This window comes from Lissotriton helveticus, chromosome 3_1 (assembly GCF_964261635.1).
Source record: "Lissotriton helveticus chromosome 3_1, aLisHel1.1, whole genome shotgun sequence".
Classification (NCBI taxonomy): domain Eukaryota; kingdom Metazoa; phylum Chordata; class Amphibia; order Caudata; family Salamandridae; genus Lissotriton; species Lissotriton helveticus.
Window position 1 is genome coordinate 1,599,053,018 of NC_136061.1, and position 18,279 is coordinate 1,599,071,296.

At 48.0% G+C, this 18,279-nt stretch overlaps 1 protein-coding gene across 3 annotated transcripts in view; it reads right to left on the reverse strand.

Annotated features, from left to right (window-relative positions):
- The window catches only part of TTC12 (tetratricopeptide repeat domain 12), a 317,573-nt gene that overhangs the window by 210,710 nt on the left and 88,584 nt on the right, over positions 1 to 18,279 (reverse strand). For 2 of the 3 annotated variants that reach the window (XM_078682358.1, XM_078682359.1), the window contains exon 9: positions 2,734 to 2,847. The exons of the other annotated variant lie outside the window; for it this stretch is intronic. In XM_078682358.1, coding sequence (XP_078538484.1) covers positions 2,734 to 2,847 — 114 coding nt within the window. The remainder of the gene's footprint in view (positions 1 to 2,733; positions 2,848 to 18,279) is intronic. 3 annotated transcript variants of the gene reach the window in all.

The window sequence follows — 18,279 nt, forward strand, 5'->3', positions numbered from 1 at the left end:
GTTCTGATTCTTTGGAATCTTGAGTATGGTTGCTTAGCAAGAAGGCAGTTTGCTCTTTGTTGGTCAGCCTGGTATGCTCTCTAGCCGTGGGTTCCTGTATTGGATCTTCTTTACATAATAAAGGATGTTAACCTGCTTTCTGGTCTCAGATTCCTGTCAATTCAGCTTCACCACTATACTACACCCGGCTATATGCAAATCAGTCTTGACCCTGTTCCTCATGGGAACAGTCCAGCCCGAACTGCCAAGTCAGGTCTTTCCTGGAACGGAAAAAAGCATCCTGGGATCGGATTTGGGGAAACACCCCTCATCAGCCAGGCAGGCATGAATCAGATGGCAAAGTGAGCAAGGGACCCATGTCTGGGCATACCCTGCCAAATTAGGGTGAACAAAGCAAACACATAGAAATGATAAACAGAGTGCTGAAACTTTTCAGACACTCACCCCCAGTCGCAGATCTGGGTTGAATCTATCATCGTTCTTTAGCTCACTTTGCCACCCCAGTTCAAACCCAGCCATTTGCAAATCAGTCTTGACTCTGTTCCTCGTGGACACAGTCCAGCCCGAACTGCCATGCCAGGTCTTCCCTGTACCCTGCAGAGTCCCCTCTGCACCAAGCAACCTGTCTCTACTGTCTCACAGGCGCAACCTGCACACATGTACACAGGTCTTACCACCTAAGTATCCTGTACCCCAGCTGCGTTGCAGTCGCCTTATCTTAAAAGGCAAAATATGGCAGTGAACATGTACAGTCTTTTTAAAGCATGATTACCATAGTAGCGACCCACATGTAGTGAGGTTCAAGCATAGTGAAAAGTAAAAACTGGGTGATTCAAAAAGCAAAACATCTGGGTGTATTAAATGGGCGGAACCAATTGTGCAGCACACTCTTTTTTGAATTTTAAAGAATTTATCATACTTTTACACTAAAATTCCTAAATGTAATTTACAACCAAATATTTTGATGGCTATGTTTGTGCTTTAGCTATTAGGGCCAAGCGTGATCCCTGGCATTGCTCTGGGTCATCTCTCCTTATGAATTTGCTGAGTTGCCCATATACAAGGCAACACACACATAGTATAGAAGTGTTTTAGGGGCACAAAAGCGGGAGCAAACATCCATTGTGCATCGAGACACTTGGGTAAAACAGAACCTTGAGTTCCAAAGGTATTACTTTAATTATCAGGGAATTATATAGTTCCATTACCATAAAGAACAAAGTATTCATTGGTTTATATCACGGATAAAGTACCCCCTGCCGTACATTATAAGGATATTGCAAGTCACTGAGGAGTTCCATAACCATATAGCAGAACAATGCCGTAGGCAGAGTAACTTAAAAAGGTTTTGGAACTCCGAGGTGACTTGCAATATCCTTTTTAGGACGGCAGAGGTTATTTCATACCATATAAAACATGGTCACACCACCACCTTTCCCACAAACCATTATTCAGAAAGAGAGAGCATGTTTACAAACATGAAGAATAAAAATAGAACCTCTAGTGCAAAATTAAATGCACCAAAAACCTGTTGGATACTTGTTGCAAAAAGATATAAGAAACAGTTCAATACAGGTCCGTTATTAGTTAAAAAAAAAGAAAATTAAAAAGCTGCAGTATTATTTTTATTATTATTAATTTAATTTTATAAGGCGCAAGGCTACCCGGAGGCTTCCCGGAGCCATCGGACCCACGCAAGCAGAGAAAGGAAACATTGTTAGTTAAATTGCCATGTTTTGAGACTTTTTCGAAAGTTCTTATGGTTTGTTTCATGCCGAAGTGGCGTGGGGAGTGAATTCCATATTAAGGGGGCCAGATAGGAAAAAGACCGACCACTTATACGTGCCCGTTTGATCCTAGGGACTGAAAATTTGGCCTGAGTGGAGGATCGAAGATGACGTGTTGTAAGGTAGGGATGGACTAAGGCATTCAGGTACTGTGTTGCTGTGCCCATTTTAATTTTATGCACATAACACAGGGCCTTGAATTTAATGGGGTTCTCCATTCTCAGCCAGTATAGGTCGAGGATGGAGCCGGATATAGAGGCTTTTCCAGGCACCTGGCAAAGCAGTGTTGCCGCCGAGTTCTGTACTACCTGAAGCTTTCAAACCACCTCCTTGATGGCTCACAAATACAGGACGTTGCCATAGTCCAGCCTAGACGTGATCAGGGCCTGGATCACAGTTCTTTGTGTGGGACAAGACAACATCCAAAGTATTTTTATGAGCCATTTTAGGACGGTGAAGCAGGTTGAGGCAACCCTGACTGCTTGCTGCCTCATTGACAGCTGGTCTTCAATGATTATACCTAGATTGCGGACCATTTGGAGCGGCTGGGGGAGATCTCCCATTTGAGAGGGCCAATGTTGTGGGCCCCAAAGATCTTTGTTTTTACTGAGGATTATGAATTCTGTTTTTCCACCATTTAGCTTCAACATGTTGGCGTGCGTTCAACCGGCTATGTTTTGCAGTCCTACCTGAAGAGAGGATACCTTAGATGCCTCATTAGTGGAGAGAGAGAAGATTAGCTGGGTATCATCAGCATACAAATATATGCATAATTAACTCAAACTTTGTACAAACATGCAGAAAGATTCTAACTTTTTTTTATAATTATCTTACAAACTCAAACAATAATCATGTTCTTTCTGCATGTCACTGTAAACTAAAAACAAAAGAGAGCAAAGGAAAGAGCAATGTGTCATTGCTTTAAACAGCTGCTCCATGAACTGACCTGCCTTTTACCTCGACTGCTGGCTCTGGCAGCAGGCTTTATATCAGAACCAGACTGCAATAACTTATTATAGTCGTGTTCTGGCGCTTTTCTCCATGAGTTTGTCACCTGTAGCTGATTATAAAGAAACTAGAGATGTGCATTTATACAGGGATTGCACAGTCCAATATATTATAAACATATTTGCTTTGAAAATCAGACTTTTTCTCAATATCACTTGCACAAAATTACGGTTTCCTTTCCTGGGGTAAGCGAAGAGAAAGAGGAATAAATAACTCTAATTAGTACTGGCACCTTTGTCTCAGAAAACAGTTTGACTTTGAGGTCTTGAGGCTATGGAAGAAAAGGAAGAAAATCTAGATGCATCAAAAAACATGAAGTGCATTGTAGGGTTAAGTTCATCGTGTGTTCGTTCAGAGCAAAATTTTCAAAAACTCACACTTGCAAACGTATAAACTGAATAAGAAACACTATATGGAAGTGATTCAACCTAGTAATAATCATCCAGTTTTAATAAAAACCTTTAAGATTCACATTGGCAAGTAATGAAATGCCAACTAATTCTGATGTTAAAAGCAAAGATTAAAATGTTATTTTAAAAAAAGGAATATTTTGTGTTTTTTAAATGAGACAGAGTCACATCCACTGAAAATTAAAGGAATTTCTCTGCATCAAAAAGTGCGACTACAACTCTATTCTTTGCAGATTTAAGCATTTTGCAACTATTGGCGCCAATGAAGAATAGGTTTAACTTTTCCCCAAAAGTAATCATTGTGGTCAGCCTCTGTTATTCAGTGTAGAAGGGCCACTTATCGGTAACTGAGAAGCACATTTTCTGAGTCCTCATCTCATTACCCTGGAACTTTCAAAGCCAGTGAAAGCTAACTTTCCATACTTCAGCCTTCTTTGACAAGCATAAAACTTTGTTCATGATTCCAGTGTTGCACAACGCATCTTTTAATTTGTCTCAACATGCCCGTCACCTGATGGAACACTATTCTAAAGCGGCCCTTCTCAATACCCATGTGAAAAAGATTTTGGGGAGGATGAGTATGTGTTATCTACTGAACGACTTAATTTGCTTTAAAAATGGCTTAGTTGACCCGAGGGGGCGTGGCTACCGGCCGAGGAATATGGCCGCCTAGTCCCGGAGCTCCGGGGCAGCTCCAGCCTTACTTAAGAAATCCGCACACTAATCCGATACATCGGAGTCCACAGAGGGGTTCCCCCAGCGTCGGAGCTTGAGCGGCGCACAACGGAGGCATCCCGATAAAAATCCGCTGCGGCCATCGGCAGATGACACCGCCCAGATCCACGCGGCCTAGCGAGGCCTCCCAGACCGGGGTCTAAAGTTCCCGAGGCATCGGCTGGGGCTCACGGAGGCATCGACCACGTCGCTGCAGGACATCTGGGACACGCGGTTGGCGATTCCACCTCCTTGCTGCTCCCCCCGGCGGTGCCGACACTAATCCTCCCGGCGGGGATCCTGTTATGCGGAGTGGACCCCACGACGTCACTTCTGTGCTCGGCTCTGCTGCCCGACTTCGGGGCGAATCCGGCCATAACGTGAAAGGTCGACTGGGGCGCGTGACGGCCCTATTGCAGAGTTTACTGATCTGCCCCTGCCTCCTCAATCTAGATCTGGAGCTCAGCTGGTGGACTCCTTAAAGGTGCGCCCTTTTTTGCCATGACCTGCCCTAATGCCCACTCTCAAGACAGCCAGCTCCCTGAATAAATCCCGTAGCATCGGATTTTCTGCTGAGACAATGGCCCCACAAAACTGCCACTAAGTGTGCACGGATCTCCGGTTTGTGCGCAGTTGGGGGGTAAATCTGCCAAATACTGCCGTAGCTGCCGGACTCGCCCTATCCTCGAAGGTCAGAGGCCTCATACGGACCCGGGGTGAGAAGGCCTGAGGGGCCCCCTCGTCGTGAGGCGTGGTGCGCCCACAGTCTTCAAGGGGGAGAATCCCTCCACCCTTCCAGTGACCACCAACAATTTTTCGCGCCAAGGGTCTCACTATTTTAGCACACCGGGGCTTGGGACATTGGCAGTGGCATAATTTGAACGCTAGTTACTGGTATTGACGGGTGGGTCAACTCAATTACCTCCTGCTGGGTGCTCTAAATTCAGAGTAAACATGGCGGGCAGAGGGCCTAAACATCAGACTGTCCAGGCAAAATTGGACAAGTATGTTTATGAAAAAGGCTCGAACACGACGCCACCTCACGGAAAAACACAGGATGGCGACGGAGGGAAAAAGATTACGTTGGAAGATATCATGAAGGCGCTTACAAATGTGCAGACGGCGGTCGGAACGATCTCCACGGACGTTTCCCTGCTGCGGGCGGACTTTCACAAAATGGCGGACAGGGTGAAGGAGGTGGAGATAGTGACGAAATCCCTGGTTCAAGACACGTCTGATCTACAAATAGAGGTGGCCCGCCTAGAAAAGGACAATAAGGTGCTGGCTGAAAAGCTGGACGACCAGGAAGGGCGCGCAAGGCGGAACAACGTCAGAATTATAGGTGTTCCGGAGACGGAGGGGACCCAAGCGATGGATCTATATGTAGAGGAGCTGATAAAAACCAGGTTACAACCCAAGGGACTTTCGCATTTCTTCTCCATAGAACGCGCGCACAGAGTGCCTGGTGGAAGGCCGAAGCCGGGGGCGCCCCCGAGACCAGTACTGGCCCGTCTCTTTAACTTTAGAGATAGGGACGCAATTCTACAAGCTGCAAGGATTTCCCCCCCATCCGGATACAGAACTCAGCCATTTCCTTTTTCCCGGATTACACGGCAGCCGTATCGAGAAGACGTTGCAGCTTCTTCGAAGTGAAAAAACACCTCCGGGCGCAGGAGTTGCCCTATTCCATGCTCTTCCCCGCAAAATTGAGGGTGGTGGCCGAAGGGCAAACCTGGTTTTTTGACTCTCCTGAAGCGGCACATGACTGGCTGGAGGGATGGCGACCGGTGAACAGAGTGGATCGGGGACCGAGATCACACCGCCGTCGAGAGGGAGAAGATACAACGGATGGCCCGGGCGCCGGCAGCACTGCGCCCCTTCATGGACTGGCCCTTGAGGAGGAGTAAGGTTGGCCATGCAGCAGACACTCATTTGTACTTGTCAATGTGAAACCATCGGACGCCAACGTGTGGGCGGACTTGTAGTTCTGGACTGGGGATGACCTGCGGGACTCCCAAAAGGCTGCTGCCTCGTAGGACTCTCCCCCTAACACACAAGTATTGCAGCTATGGGAGGGAGGAAGCACTCTGCTAAGTTAGGGTGGCGGGCAGTAGTAGGTTCGCTAAGTAGGGAGGCAGGGAGGGTGGTTGGGATTGGGGCTGGGAAGGTAACTGATGCGCTTAGAACTGTTGGTTCTATTCTATATGCGGTTTTCTTATTCTGTTTTGTTAAATACAATCTTCATGAGACAGCAATGTGGTATGTGATTTTAGCCTTGTGGGCGAAGCGTTGCTCTAGATGTTTGACACACCTCACTGTCGCTGATGGCTGAAACTATTTCACAGGAGCTACTGGCTCCACAAACAACACTCTCTTTACTTACCTGGAATGTCCATGGGTTAGGGGACAAGGTGAAACGAGGTCTGGTATTACAATACTTGAAACGTTGTGGCCCCGCAGTGGTTTTCTTGCAAGAGACGCACTTGGTGGGGTCAGCGGTTAAGGCTATGGATAGGTGGGGATACCAGATGGTGGCTCATGCAGAATTCTCCTCGGGCTCCAGGGGCACAGGGATTCTTATCAAAAGGAATTTCCCACTGGTAGTGCAGCAGACACGTGTAGACGATCAAGGCCGCTTTGCGGCACTTACCTGCCAATGGGAGGGACGATTATTCAATCTTGTCTCTGTTTACATACCACGTGCCCACACAGCACTTACGACATTCTTGTTGACGCTTCCGGAGGCAACGCTCCTAATTGGGGGCGACTTCAATGACATAATTGACGGCAAGCAGGATAGGTTGCCGGTTAGGATGGAGACGCAGGGTGGGAGACATCTTCTTGGTATAGTAGACGCCCTGGGACTCACAGACAGCTGGAGATTCAAACACCAAAATGAGACACGATACACTTGCTACTCCGCAGTTCACAACTCTCTCCCACGCATTGACTACTTCCTGGTAACCGCTGACGCACTCCAAGGTATAGAAGAGGTCACTATCCGCCCTAGGGGTATATCGGACCATTCCCCAATACTGCTGACGTATACCCATCACCGGACCCACAGGAGATGTCTGTACCCAGTACATGCAGGCTTCCTCCAGATGACACCTATCGTGTCAGCACTCACACACACTACTAAACAATTTTTTCAAGAGAACCCGGGCTCGGGCTCGGTGGATTCGCCAAGTGTGCTCTGGGAAGCATATAAAGTAGTCCTCCGGGGACAAGCAATGGCCTCCATCACAGGTCACAAGAGGGAACAGCGGGCGGAATTAGACGGCCTTGAAGCTGATCTAGCCGCTGCCATCGCGGAACAGGAGGCCCGCCCTTCTCCGGGAACCGCTTGTGCGGCACGTCTCAAACAAACCGTCAAAGGGAAATGGCACAAGCTAAGATTCAAGCCACTAGGCATAGGATATACGAGCTGGGAGATAAAGCAGGGAAAATGTTAGCCTGGCTGGATAAAAAAGAGAGAGCGAGTAAAGTCATTGCACAATTAATATCACCTGCAGGCTCCACGATCTCTGACCCTGACAGCATAGTCAATCTTCTAGCTAACCATTATGAACAAATTTATGCTCCCCGGGCAACCTATACGGTCGCTGAGGCATATGAATATATCAAGGATCTCTCGATACCTAAGCTCTCCCCGGAGGACATTACCACCGATGAGGTACAGGCAGCTACTTACGCACTGGCGTCCGGCAAGGCGCTGGGGCCAAATGGGCTCCCTGTGGAACTACATAAGAGAACGATACAAATGACAGCCCCCTTTTTCCTCAGTATGTTATTGGACAGCCTGGAGACGGGGGAACTGCGGCGGGATCAGCGACTTGCCACGATTGTAGCAATTCACAAGCCAGGCAGACCAAAGACAGAATGTACCTCCTACCGTCCAATCTCCCTTATTAACGCGGAGCCTAAGATACTGGCCAAGCTGTTGGCGCTGCGTCTTACTCCCCACCTCGCGTCACTAGTCAACCCGGACCAGTCGGGTTCATGCCACATCGGAGCACGGCCCTTAACCTCCGTCGGCTACACGCAGTCCTGGCCCGCGCTGCAAACATCACGAAACCGGCTGTCATCCTTTCACTCGACGCCACCATGGCGTTCGACACAGTGGAATGGCCCTATCTATTCGCAGTACTCCAACACATGGGCTTTGGTCCCAAGTTCTGCGCCTGGATTCGTTTGTTGTATACTAAACCACTGGCACATGTTGTTGCCAATGGACACATCTCACAAGACTTTCCTCTTGGCCGGGGCATGAGGCAGGGTTGCCCACTGTCTCCGTTGTTGTTTGCACTGATTTTGGAACCTCTGGCGATCTGGATCAGATGGGAGCCATCCATCAAAGGGCTCCGCTGGACTGATACCTGGGAGGATCGTATATCCTTATACGTGGATGATATCCTTCTATATTTTACCTCCCCCAAAAAATCTATTCTCGAATTACTAAACGTATGTGAGAAGTTCGGTAGAGTGTCAGGTTACAAGATCAATTGGTCTAAGTCACTCCTGTATGTCCTCGCTGGCCCCCCGCCTGTCTTGCCCCTGAGCTACCCCCTGAAGACCGCCTCCTCAGCGTTTAAATACCTGGGTATCCTTATTACGCTGGACCCCGACGAATTTTATGATCTTAACCTCCGTCCCCTTCTAGACAGGTTTAAACGCGACGTTAAATTGTGGCAGGCTCTCCCTCTTACACTCCTGGGCAAGGCGGCATTGTATAAAATGATGGCGCTCCCGCGCTTCTTGTATGTGCTGGAAAACACCCCGTTCGTGGTCCCTGTACATTATTTTAAGGCCATCGCTGCGACGGTATCCCACCTACTATGGGGTGGTAAGCCACCCCGAATAGCGCAAGACAAGCTAACTAGAAGCTGGTATGATGGGGGGATAGTGCTTCCGAATGTTGAGCTATATTATTGGGCGGCGCATCTAAAGCAGATCAACTTCTGGTTACACGCCCCGCAAACTGAGCCGGCATACCTTGCCGACAGACACTCATTGGAAGGTAGGGGACGGCTTGGCAATCTCTACTGTCGCCGCCCGCCGCCGGATCTGATAGGTCCGACGCAACACTCTGTACAGTTATGGTACAAGGCTAACAGGCGTCTTAAATGTCTGGGGACCATTACCCAAATGACACCACCGTGGGAATCCAGCAAGTTGGGCTTTCTCGTAATAGTAAGGGATTCCGGGCCTGGGACTCCATTGGTATATCGGTAGTGGGCGATCTCTGGAAGGAAGGTAGGGTGGTAGACTTTGCCCACCTGGAATCACTGTATGAGATGTCGCAGACGGAGAGGTTTAGATATTTACAAATTAAACACGCATTACAGTCGGCTATTCCGACAGGCTCCGTTCTGCAGGAGTCCTCTCCTCTAGAGGACAGACTTCTGACGGAACATATGCAGGACAAGGCCACATCTTTCACTTATAGAAAGCTCATCAATAACCTCCCGGACACGACGGCCACGCTGAAACAGAACTGGTCTGAGGAGCTGGGCCCCTTTGAAGACTCAGAATGGCAGGAGTCCCTTGCCTCGCCACCGGAGGCTGCCATCCCCTCACGGCTCTAACTGGTCCAACTTAAAGTACTGCACCAAGCATACTATATTAGGACGACCCTATACAGGATTGGGAAAGCTGCTCATAAATTCTGCTTACGTAACTGTGGGGAAGAGGGAACGTTCTTTCATACCATCTGGGACTGCAGACATATGACGACATACTGGTTAGCAGTGATGCGCACGTTTTCCCAAACACTAGATATCTCCCTGCTGCCAGAGCCTCTGCGCTGTTTATTAAATGTGTGGGAACCCAACGACTTGAACCACCGCCAACAAGATTGGGTGATGTTGGGCATGTTGATAGCGAAACGCAACATCGCCATGTTGTGGGGTTCGGCAGTATTACCGACGCTACGAAAATGGTGTAGAGACATGGATGAGGCAATGGTGGCAGAGAAGGCTGTTTACATTCACCGTGGGTGTCCGAAGAAATGGGATACAATCTGGGGGTTTTGGAATACATTTAGGGGTAATATTTGTGAACCACCACGCGAAACCGGGGAAGAGGAGGACTCAGACTAATGGGACATAGTCAAGACTCAAAGATGGGGTAATGAGGTGTTTTAAAATGTTGTTTTCAATTTGTAACTTGAACCTGATTGCAATGAAGATGAGCCCGCACAGATACTCTTATGTGATGTAACCACTATAAGTAAAGCGGTCATGATTGTATTGTTATGAAAATAAAAAAGTTTACAAAAAAAATGGCTTAGTTCTTGTATGGCCCACTCCAACTCCTCACTAACTGTCCCGCCAAGCATTTCAGTGTGGTGGTTCGCATCACCGCACTGAAATGTAAAGTCACGCATAATAGACATATCGCCTCCTGGGCTGTGAAGTCCTAGCACTGCTAATCATGCACCATTAATGCGGATTGAAGCTAAATCTGGAGTCGGTGCTCCTGGCAGGCTTGGGGGCTGGCTGACCTGCTCTGCAGCTCTAACTGCTACAATGGAACAATAGGATTCGCGCTGCATTGCTGATTTATTACAATATGATGACTGACGTCAGGAGAGAGAACGGCTGCACAAGCGACTGGCTGCAGTTCATGAATTTAGGTGGTAGGCTGCCACCAGTGACAATGCCAGCGCTGCTCGCAACTCAGTTAAATTTGCCTAAAAGAATGAGAACAATCCTCACAACCGTATCCCAGCCTCATGGACAGCAGCGGATGCTTATCCCAGAGCGCACCACTGTGCAGCTGCTGGTGAGCCTGGGAGTCTGAATCTTGCCCGGGCGGGCGATGTTTGTAAAGTAAATGAGACAGTCACTGGCTGGAGGGAGGTATCTCTCACACTGCTCCTGCCTCCACTAACACTTTGCTTTATACATTTTAATAGCGCTTTAGCGCATGCTCATTTTCAGCTGCCACTGGCATAGGCCCTTGCCGACAGCCCAGTGGGATCTCCGGTGAGTGAGCACCTGCCTGCCTTCTCCCTTATACCCCACTTGTACTCTGCCACAGACAGGGTTGCAGAGGCAGGCGGCTCTGCTATCTACTTGCAGCAGCATCCTTCACTGCACCGCGTCTGGTGCGGATCGGCCCACTGTTCAGGCTTGACGGCGGTCCAGGCCCGGACTGGCCGTTTCGGGCACAGGGCAATCCCCCGGTCGGCCGCATGGGTGGGGGCCGGTGTTGGGCCCCAGGGGGCCGTTTTTGTTACAGGGACTTTTTTGCAGCATAGCTGCAAAAAAGTCCCTGTAACAAAATCGGCTGAAAACCGGCCCTGGCAAAGAGCGCGGTCGCACCCCCAACCCCTCAGGGGGAGGGGGGTCAGCCGAGCACTTTGCCAGGGCCGGTTTCGGTTCCCAGTCCGGCCCTGCGGCGGTCTGCTTCCTGGCTGGGGCCTCTCACATCCTGCTTGTGCTTGGGTGACTTGGCCCAGGTCCATGTGGGACAGGGAGGTCCTGGACTCCAGAGGGCACAGCAGGATATGTTTGTCAATGGTGCTGCCACTTACTTGCAGTCACATGGCTGGGTCCTGTGTCTGTCTGTTCCGAATACCATGGTCGGGCCAAGATGCGCATAGGACTTACACAGTTTAAAGGCAGGTCGTCAGCTGCCTGGCACCAGATAAGTTCCGGGCACAGTGTCAGGTGAGTGCACCAATAAAAGAGTTTGATTTCTCAAATAGAATAATTGTAAAAAGTCAGTTGCAATTCGGCAAATATTAAAGTGGTTTACTGTTATCAAATTGTATTCTTATTAATTTGCTTCCTAATTAACATCTATTAGAAGGTCTACATATTGAAGCATGAGCTGTCCCCAGGTCATAGAGAGGTTACCAGTTGCCATGGAAACCGGCCTGGGACCGGCTAAGTTGTTTTGTGATTTTTTGGCTACAATAATACAGAGCTTTCTCCGGGTCCAGCCACCACTCGGCTGTTCACCCCTTTATCAGCCTGACAGCCCTGTGATTTAAAAAAAAACACAGGCTCGCATTCACTCTTATATGCTCTCAACCCAGCGCCGAGGAATTGGGGCAAAGCGTTTTCTGGGTAAAATATTTGTATTTTACAATTTTATACTGCGTCATTTCAATCCAAAGCTGTTAAGCCTAATTTTATGAGCACTAGTTAAATTAAACAGGCCCACACTCACATTATTTTTTTTCCAAAATTAAATTAAATTGGAAAGGATCCTCAACTGCAAACAGTGCCAGGCTGAAAAACTACCTGATCAGGGAGAAAAAGTAAAATGCACAATTTAACAAAGTCTTTAATTCCCAAATCTGTAGGTCATGGAAGCATAACCAATCCCTTAAATAACCCTTCCAGTTCCTCCAAAGCACACAACTCTTTAGTTGCAATGCTCCTGGGATCTGGCGCCTGACCTAGCAGTCAGGGGCGGTGGGTGACATTTGAAAGTGGTGGGGCGCAAAGTGATTTGTATACTGCACCGTAGCGTGCGAGCGTAGCGAGTGAGCCCGAACCCCAAAAGGGGGGTTTGGGGAGGATAACCCCCCCCAAGAAAATTTTGAAGAAAAATCGTGCATTTTCAAGCAAATTTGAGAAAGCAGGAAGGTTAATAAAGCAATTGTGGAAGTGCAGTTATTACATTAATAGATGGCTTAACATAGGTAGCTGCTTATTCAGTATAACCACAGAGCTACATACATTCTGTCCTATTACGCTCAGGTGCTAAATTCAGACTATAAGACATTTTCATGAAAATCTCAGATCAACAATATTCACACCTAAGGTGGGAGCAAACGAGGCACTCCACACTTTTCTGGCAAAGAAACACATTTTAAATTACTGTAGGACTGGTATATACATCTGGCAAAACTCCACAAATAATACCCTAGTGCTAGTGCGCCTCGCTGCGCTGGCGAGATTGTGATAAGTTAACATAGGTGATCTACTTCATATGTCGTGGCCTTGTCCCAAAAATACGGCCCCCTCATTGTGCTTGCTTTCCTGCCCCCTGTTCCCTCGTTGTGCTTGCTTTCCTGCCCCCTGTTCCCTCGTTGTGCTTGCTTTCCTGCCCCCTGTTCCCTGTGTGTGGCTCTGTGTGTGTGTGGGGCTCTGCGTGTGTGTGTGTGTGGGGGGGGGCTCTGTGTGTGTGTGGGGGGCTCTGTGTGTGTGTGGGGCTCTGTGTGTGTGTGGGGCTCTGTGTGTGTGTGGGGCTGTGTGTGTGTGTGGGGCTGTGTGTGTGGGGGGCTCTGTGTGTGTGTGGGGCTCTGTGTGTGTGTGGGGCTCTGTGTGTGTGTGGGGCTCTGTGTGTGTGTGGGGCTCTGTGTGTGTGTGGGGCTCTGTGTGTGTGTGGGGCTCTGTGTGTGTGTGGGGCTCTGTGTGTGTGTGTGGGGCTCTGTGTGTGTGTGTGTGGGGCTCTGTGTGTGTGGGGCTTTGTGTGTGTGTGGGTCTGTGTGTGAAGGGCTCTGTGTGTGTGTGGGGCTCTGTGTGTGTGTGGGGCTCTGTGTGTGTGGGGCTCTGTGTGTGTGTGGGTCTGTGTGTGAAGGGCTCTGTGTGTGAAGGGCTCTGTGTGTGTGTGGGGCTCTGTGTGGGGGGGCTCTGTGTGTGTTGGGCTCTGTGTGTGTGGCTCTGTCTGGCTGTGTGTGTGGCTCTGTCTGGCTGTGTGTGTGTGGCTCTGTCTGGCTGTGTGTGTGGCTCTGTCTGGCTGTGTGTGTGGCTCTGTCTGTCTGTGTGGGTGGCTCTGTGGTTGTGTGGGTGGCTCTGTGGTTGTGTGGGTGGCTCTGTGGTTGTGTGGGTGGCTCTGTGTGTGTGTAGGTGGCTCTGTGTGTGTGTGTAGGTGGCTCTGTGTGTGTGTAGGTGGCTATGTAGGTGGCTCTGTGTATGGATGGGTGGCTGTATGTGGGTGGCCGCTATGTACTGAAAAACACTTGCGAGTGCAAAATGAGGGTACAGTGTCTGCCCCTAAAGTCCAGTGAGCTCTGCACCGTCTTTCAATCAACACACCCTACCCAACAGCGGCCAATGAACCAATTCAGAGAAGAGTGGGAGCACGGAGGACCACACAAGACAAGATGAAAGGCTGACCCAACAGCTGACGATGGACCACACCAGAGAAGAGTGGGAGCACGGAGGACCACACAAGACATGATCAAAGGCTGACCCAACAGCTGCCGATGGACCACACCAGAGAAAAGAGGGGGGAAAGAGGGCGGTATAAGACTATCAAAAGCCAACCCAACAGTGAACGAGAAGAAACCCCAATGAAGTAATGCGATATGATTAAAAGCCAACTCAGTGACTGCTGATATACAGTGTGGCAGAAAGGAACAAAGATGGCTTTACAGAAGTGTGATAATGACATTCAACTCAATTTTAAAGGGAGTGCTGATAGAGAGAAGGTAGGGGTGAGAGTGAAATGATGTTAATGAAGACAGCTCAGCATCTATCAACATTGCTGGAAAATAGAGAGAAGTCAGGGCGACAAAGAGCTGCACTATGTTTCAAACCAACCTTAACTAATACAAGACCGTGCCAGAGAGCAGAGAGCGGGTGACAAAGAGATAAGATAATATTAGTGGCAAAGGTTGTCCAAGGACAGGACCAATGAAGACAGAAGACTGTGAAACAAGGAGGAAGATACGACAAACTACTGAAAACCAAACCTGCAGCTACTAATGGACAAGTCTAGAACAGAAAATGCAACAGAGATTTGGACAGTGCAGAAAAACACGAGATAAGATGGGCAGAAACAACAAAATCGAGCCCTGATAGTGTACGAGGCCAACAGAACTACCGCTGGAGGATATTGCTGTAAATCAGGCCAGGAAGGAGGCAACCCTGGACAAAATGTTGCATTGTACAAGTTTACGTCACTAGGCATCAAAGGGTCTTCCTTGAGAAGACAGGCAATGGGAGGAAGCTTGGGAGCCTATGGAGAGATTACGTTTGCAGCCTACTTCGAGATGTGGAATTATCCTATAGAGATGAATCAGCAGAGGCCACTGGGGGTGCTGTGGGGCAGCCTAAGGTGTAGTATCCAAGTATCAGAGAGATGTAACAGAACAGGCCAACAAGCAAGACACCAAGTCGTACAGCCTGAGCAAGCAAATGTGTCCGACAGCCTGCGTCGTACAAACTGGCAAAGGAACTGGCCTGTCTGCAAGGTCTTTATTTTTCTGCAGGCCTCTTTTGTGGCAGGGGTGAGACCTGCAAATGTTGTTTCATGTAGTTGTTTGTAAGGCCTATCATCACCTGCCAGGAGTGCCTCCTCGTGATTGGTCAGATACATGGGTCTGATTTGCAAAGCAATATGTTCAAATTATATTTGGGAAACATAAAAGAAATGTAGAAAGATTTGCAGTGAGACGAGGCCTCTACAACTGCCAGCTGTCATGTACTGGCAATGGGCTGAAAAATACTTTGTCTGTCCTAAATACAGGCCAGCCCTTTCTCATTCATAAAAGGCATGGCGAGCCATGCAAAGAACTTTAAACTTAATGTGTCGTTTTTCCAGAAGACAGTGTAATGCCCAACAATGTCCTGAGACAAGATCACACTTAAGTAGCTAGCCAACAGGCCTGACGACCATGTTCTGAATTAATTGCATTAAGCAGTCTGGTAATCCTAAATAACAGGAGTTGGCACAATCCAGTCTAGGTATAATCACAGACCCCCACCACTGGAGTGCGCAATCTAGCGGCGGCATTGGCAAATACTTTTGGACAGCCTCATTTCAAGAAAAGATGCAGAGGCCACAGAGTTCACTTGGTACTCCTTTAACAAATGCAAACCAAGGCAGGAACCTAGGTTCTTGAATGAGGGAAATGACTGAGGCTGACCTAAAACGCATCTTGAACCAGCATCATTGCCTCCATATTGCTAGCACTGAACTTCAGCAACGTGTTCAACTACACCTGGGTTGCTGAAAAGAAAGCCCGTCCTTAAGGGCGGAGGGGACACCCCCCCACCCAGCTCTTTTTGCGAACATGAAGAGTGCCTGTAAGGCACAGCAACAGTCAGCCTGACAAACTTTTCATGTTCGGGTCAGGCAGCCAAGTGCCGTACATGCGCTAAATGCTCAGGCGTCTGGCTGCCTGTATTGAAATTTGCTGGGCTGAAGATTTAACAGCCTTGTGGGTGTGACCTGCTAAGCATGGCCAAGCACTTTGATGTCCTCCCATTCCTGATGGGGAGGCACGTCACACGTAGACTCTGACCTGGGTGCTTCACTTTTAAACCCTAAAGTGCCCTAGGCCGACTGTCGATAAGTGACGTCTCATCACAGAGTGGGGTGGGGTAAGCAGTCTCATTGACTCTGGGGCAAGTAAGGGACTGCCACCTCTACTCACTGACTGACCCGTAACAAGTTCAGCAAATGAGCGGAGGCAACAATCCCAATCTTCCAGGAATCAATGACGATTCCCTCCCACCACCTTATGTCACCACCAGCAACCCATTAATGTTAGATGTGTGTGTGTATGAACGCATATGTACTTGTGTGTGCTGTGAATGGGTGTGTGTGTACTTGTGAATGGTGTGTATGTGTGCAAGCATATGAGTGAGTGTGCATGTAGACGGCTTAGTGTGAGTTGGTGTGTGCATGTGTGGCCTGACCACCCCCCCAACTTCCGCCTGCTCAAATTACTGGCTGTCACTGGGAAAAGGCAATCTTAAAATGTCTGCTGGAGCTCAGAAAGAGGATGTTCAGCCACAGGATGATAATAAGAAAACATCCCCCCATTCCTTCTCATGCAATAAGAAAGCCAGCATAAAGAAAGAAACAAAATCATTGCATACCCTCCCAAAGAAGCACATGTCTGGGATGTAGAATAAAAAAATTCCAAGAAATCACCAAGATTATCAAACCAAGTGACTGCACTTTGACCTATGCTCTGCTGAAAGCTTACACTCCACATACTTTGCAGTTAAAAGTTGTACTTTGTGCATGTTTTGCTGACAAAAGAGTGAGCCAAGGGTGGTAATAAATCAAAGGTAAGGTACAATTCTGATTGAATGAAAATTCAGAAGGGAACTAGTAACAAACAAGAGGATCATAAAAGTGAGAGAATATGGAATTATTTATTTAGGTTCACAGGCTCCTATAAATTAAATACATCCCAGTTCTATATGGACAACCACCCTGAATTTCAATACTCTTCATGGGCCCCTATGCATCCCATCGTAAATGCTCCAGAGCTGCTACACTTTTCAAAGAGAGCAACTGAGCACACTGAACTATCTGCAGAAGAAAGAGACTGCATATGTGTAGGCACAGTTTAAAATTGTCTCTTTTCTCTTTCTTAGTTACACTCTTTGGATGACTCTAGCTCCACTTTGCTCTTATGCTTTAAGTGCAACTCCAACCCAATGTCAAACCAGGTGGAATTCACAAAACAACTATCTAAATGAGATCACCTTTTCCCTACAAACCATACACCTGATAGTCTGTTCTGGTTAGTAGGTAGTTGTTAAAACAAAGTGGAACAACCAAGAATTGAACCAATCTGCATGTCAGACCACACGTTTTCTAAAATCACAAAACAATCAAATAAAATGCTCCCAAAAACGAAATTATTGAGGCTAAATGAAGACATCCTTAAAAACCTAGAACACATTGGGATGCGACTTTGATGAAAATGAAGACATTACCACTTGCGGCGTTGACAAATTTGCACAAATAAACCCGGATTTGTGACCTATCCACATGCACAGTACCAGAGCAACGGTTCTGACAGAACCTGTTACCAAGTTCTTCAAGGGACAGACTACTCACCCAGACAGGCAGCGACGGAGAACACACCAGGACTGGAACACACTCGTGATTTACCAACTAGTTGTAGCGCTAGCACCCCACTCTCTGTCATTATAGACAAAGTTTTAGTCACATGTGCGCATGTGTGTACGTGCATGTATGCATGTGTTTGTGTCAGCCTGATGCATTCTGCATATTGTAGTCGTGGTTTACTTCTATTGTACTGAGTAGACTGACACCCCTGATTCAATGATTTGAGGGTGACAAGTTCAGTACTTGAAGGAGTGCCGTGATGACATGGCGTGAGGCAGTCACCCTAACCATTCTGAGTTGTTAAAATATCTGAGTCTCTTTTCAGTGCACAATTTCCGTATTTTTTTCTATATTGCTCTCCTAGCAAACAGCGAGCACAATATGAGTCAGAGAAAATAAATGTGTTTGAGATTCAGGTACAAATTAACAGTAGAAGGTACAAAAACCACTTCACAATACCTCCAGGGTCTAAATGAAGCGCTATGTGTGATCTTAGGCAGATTGGCATAGCATCCTACGCCTTAAGCGTTCTTTTTCCGCGTTAGTGGTGAATGGAATTCTCCACACATTCTCATCAGAAT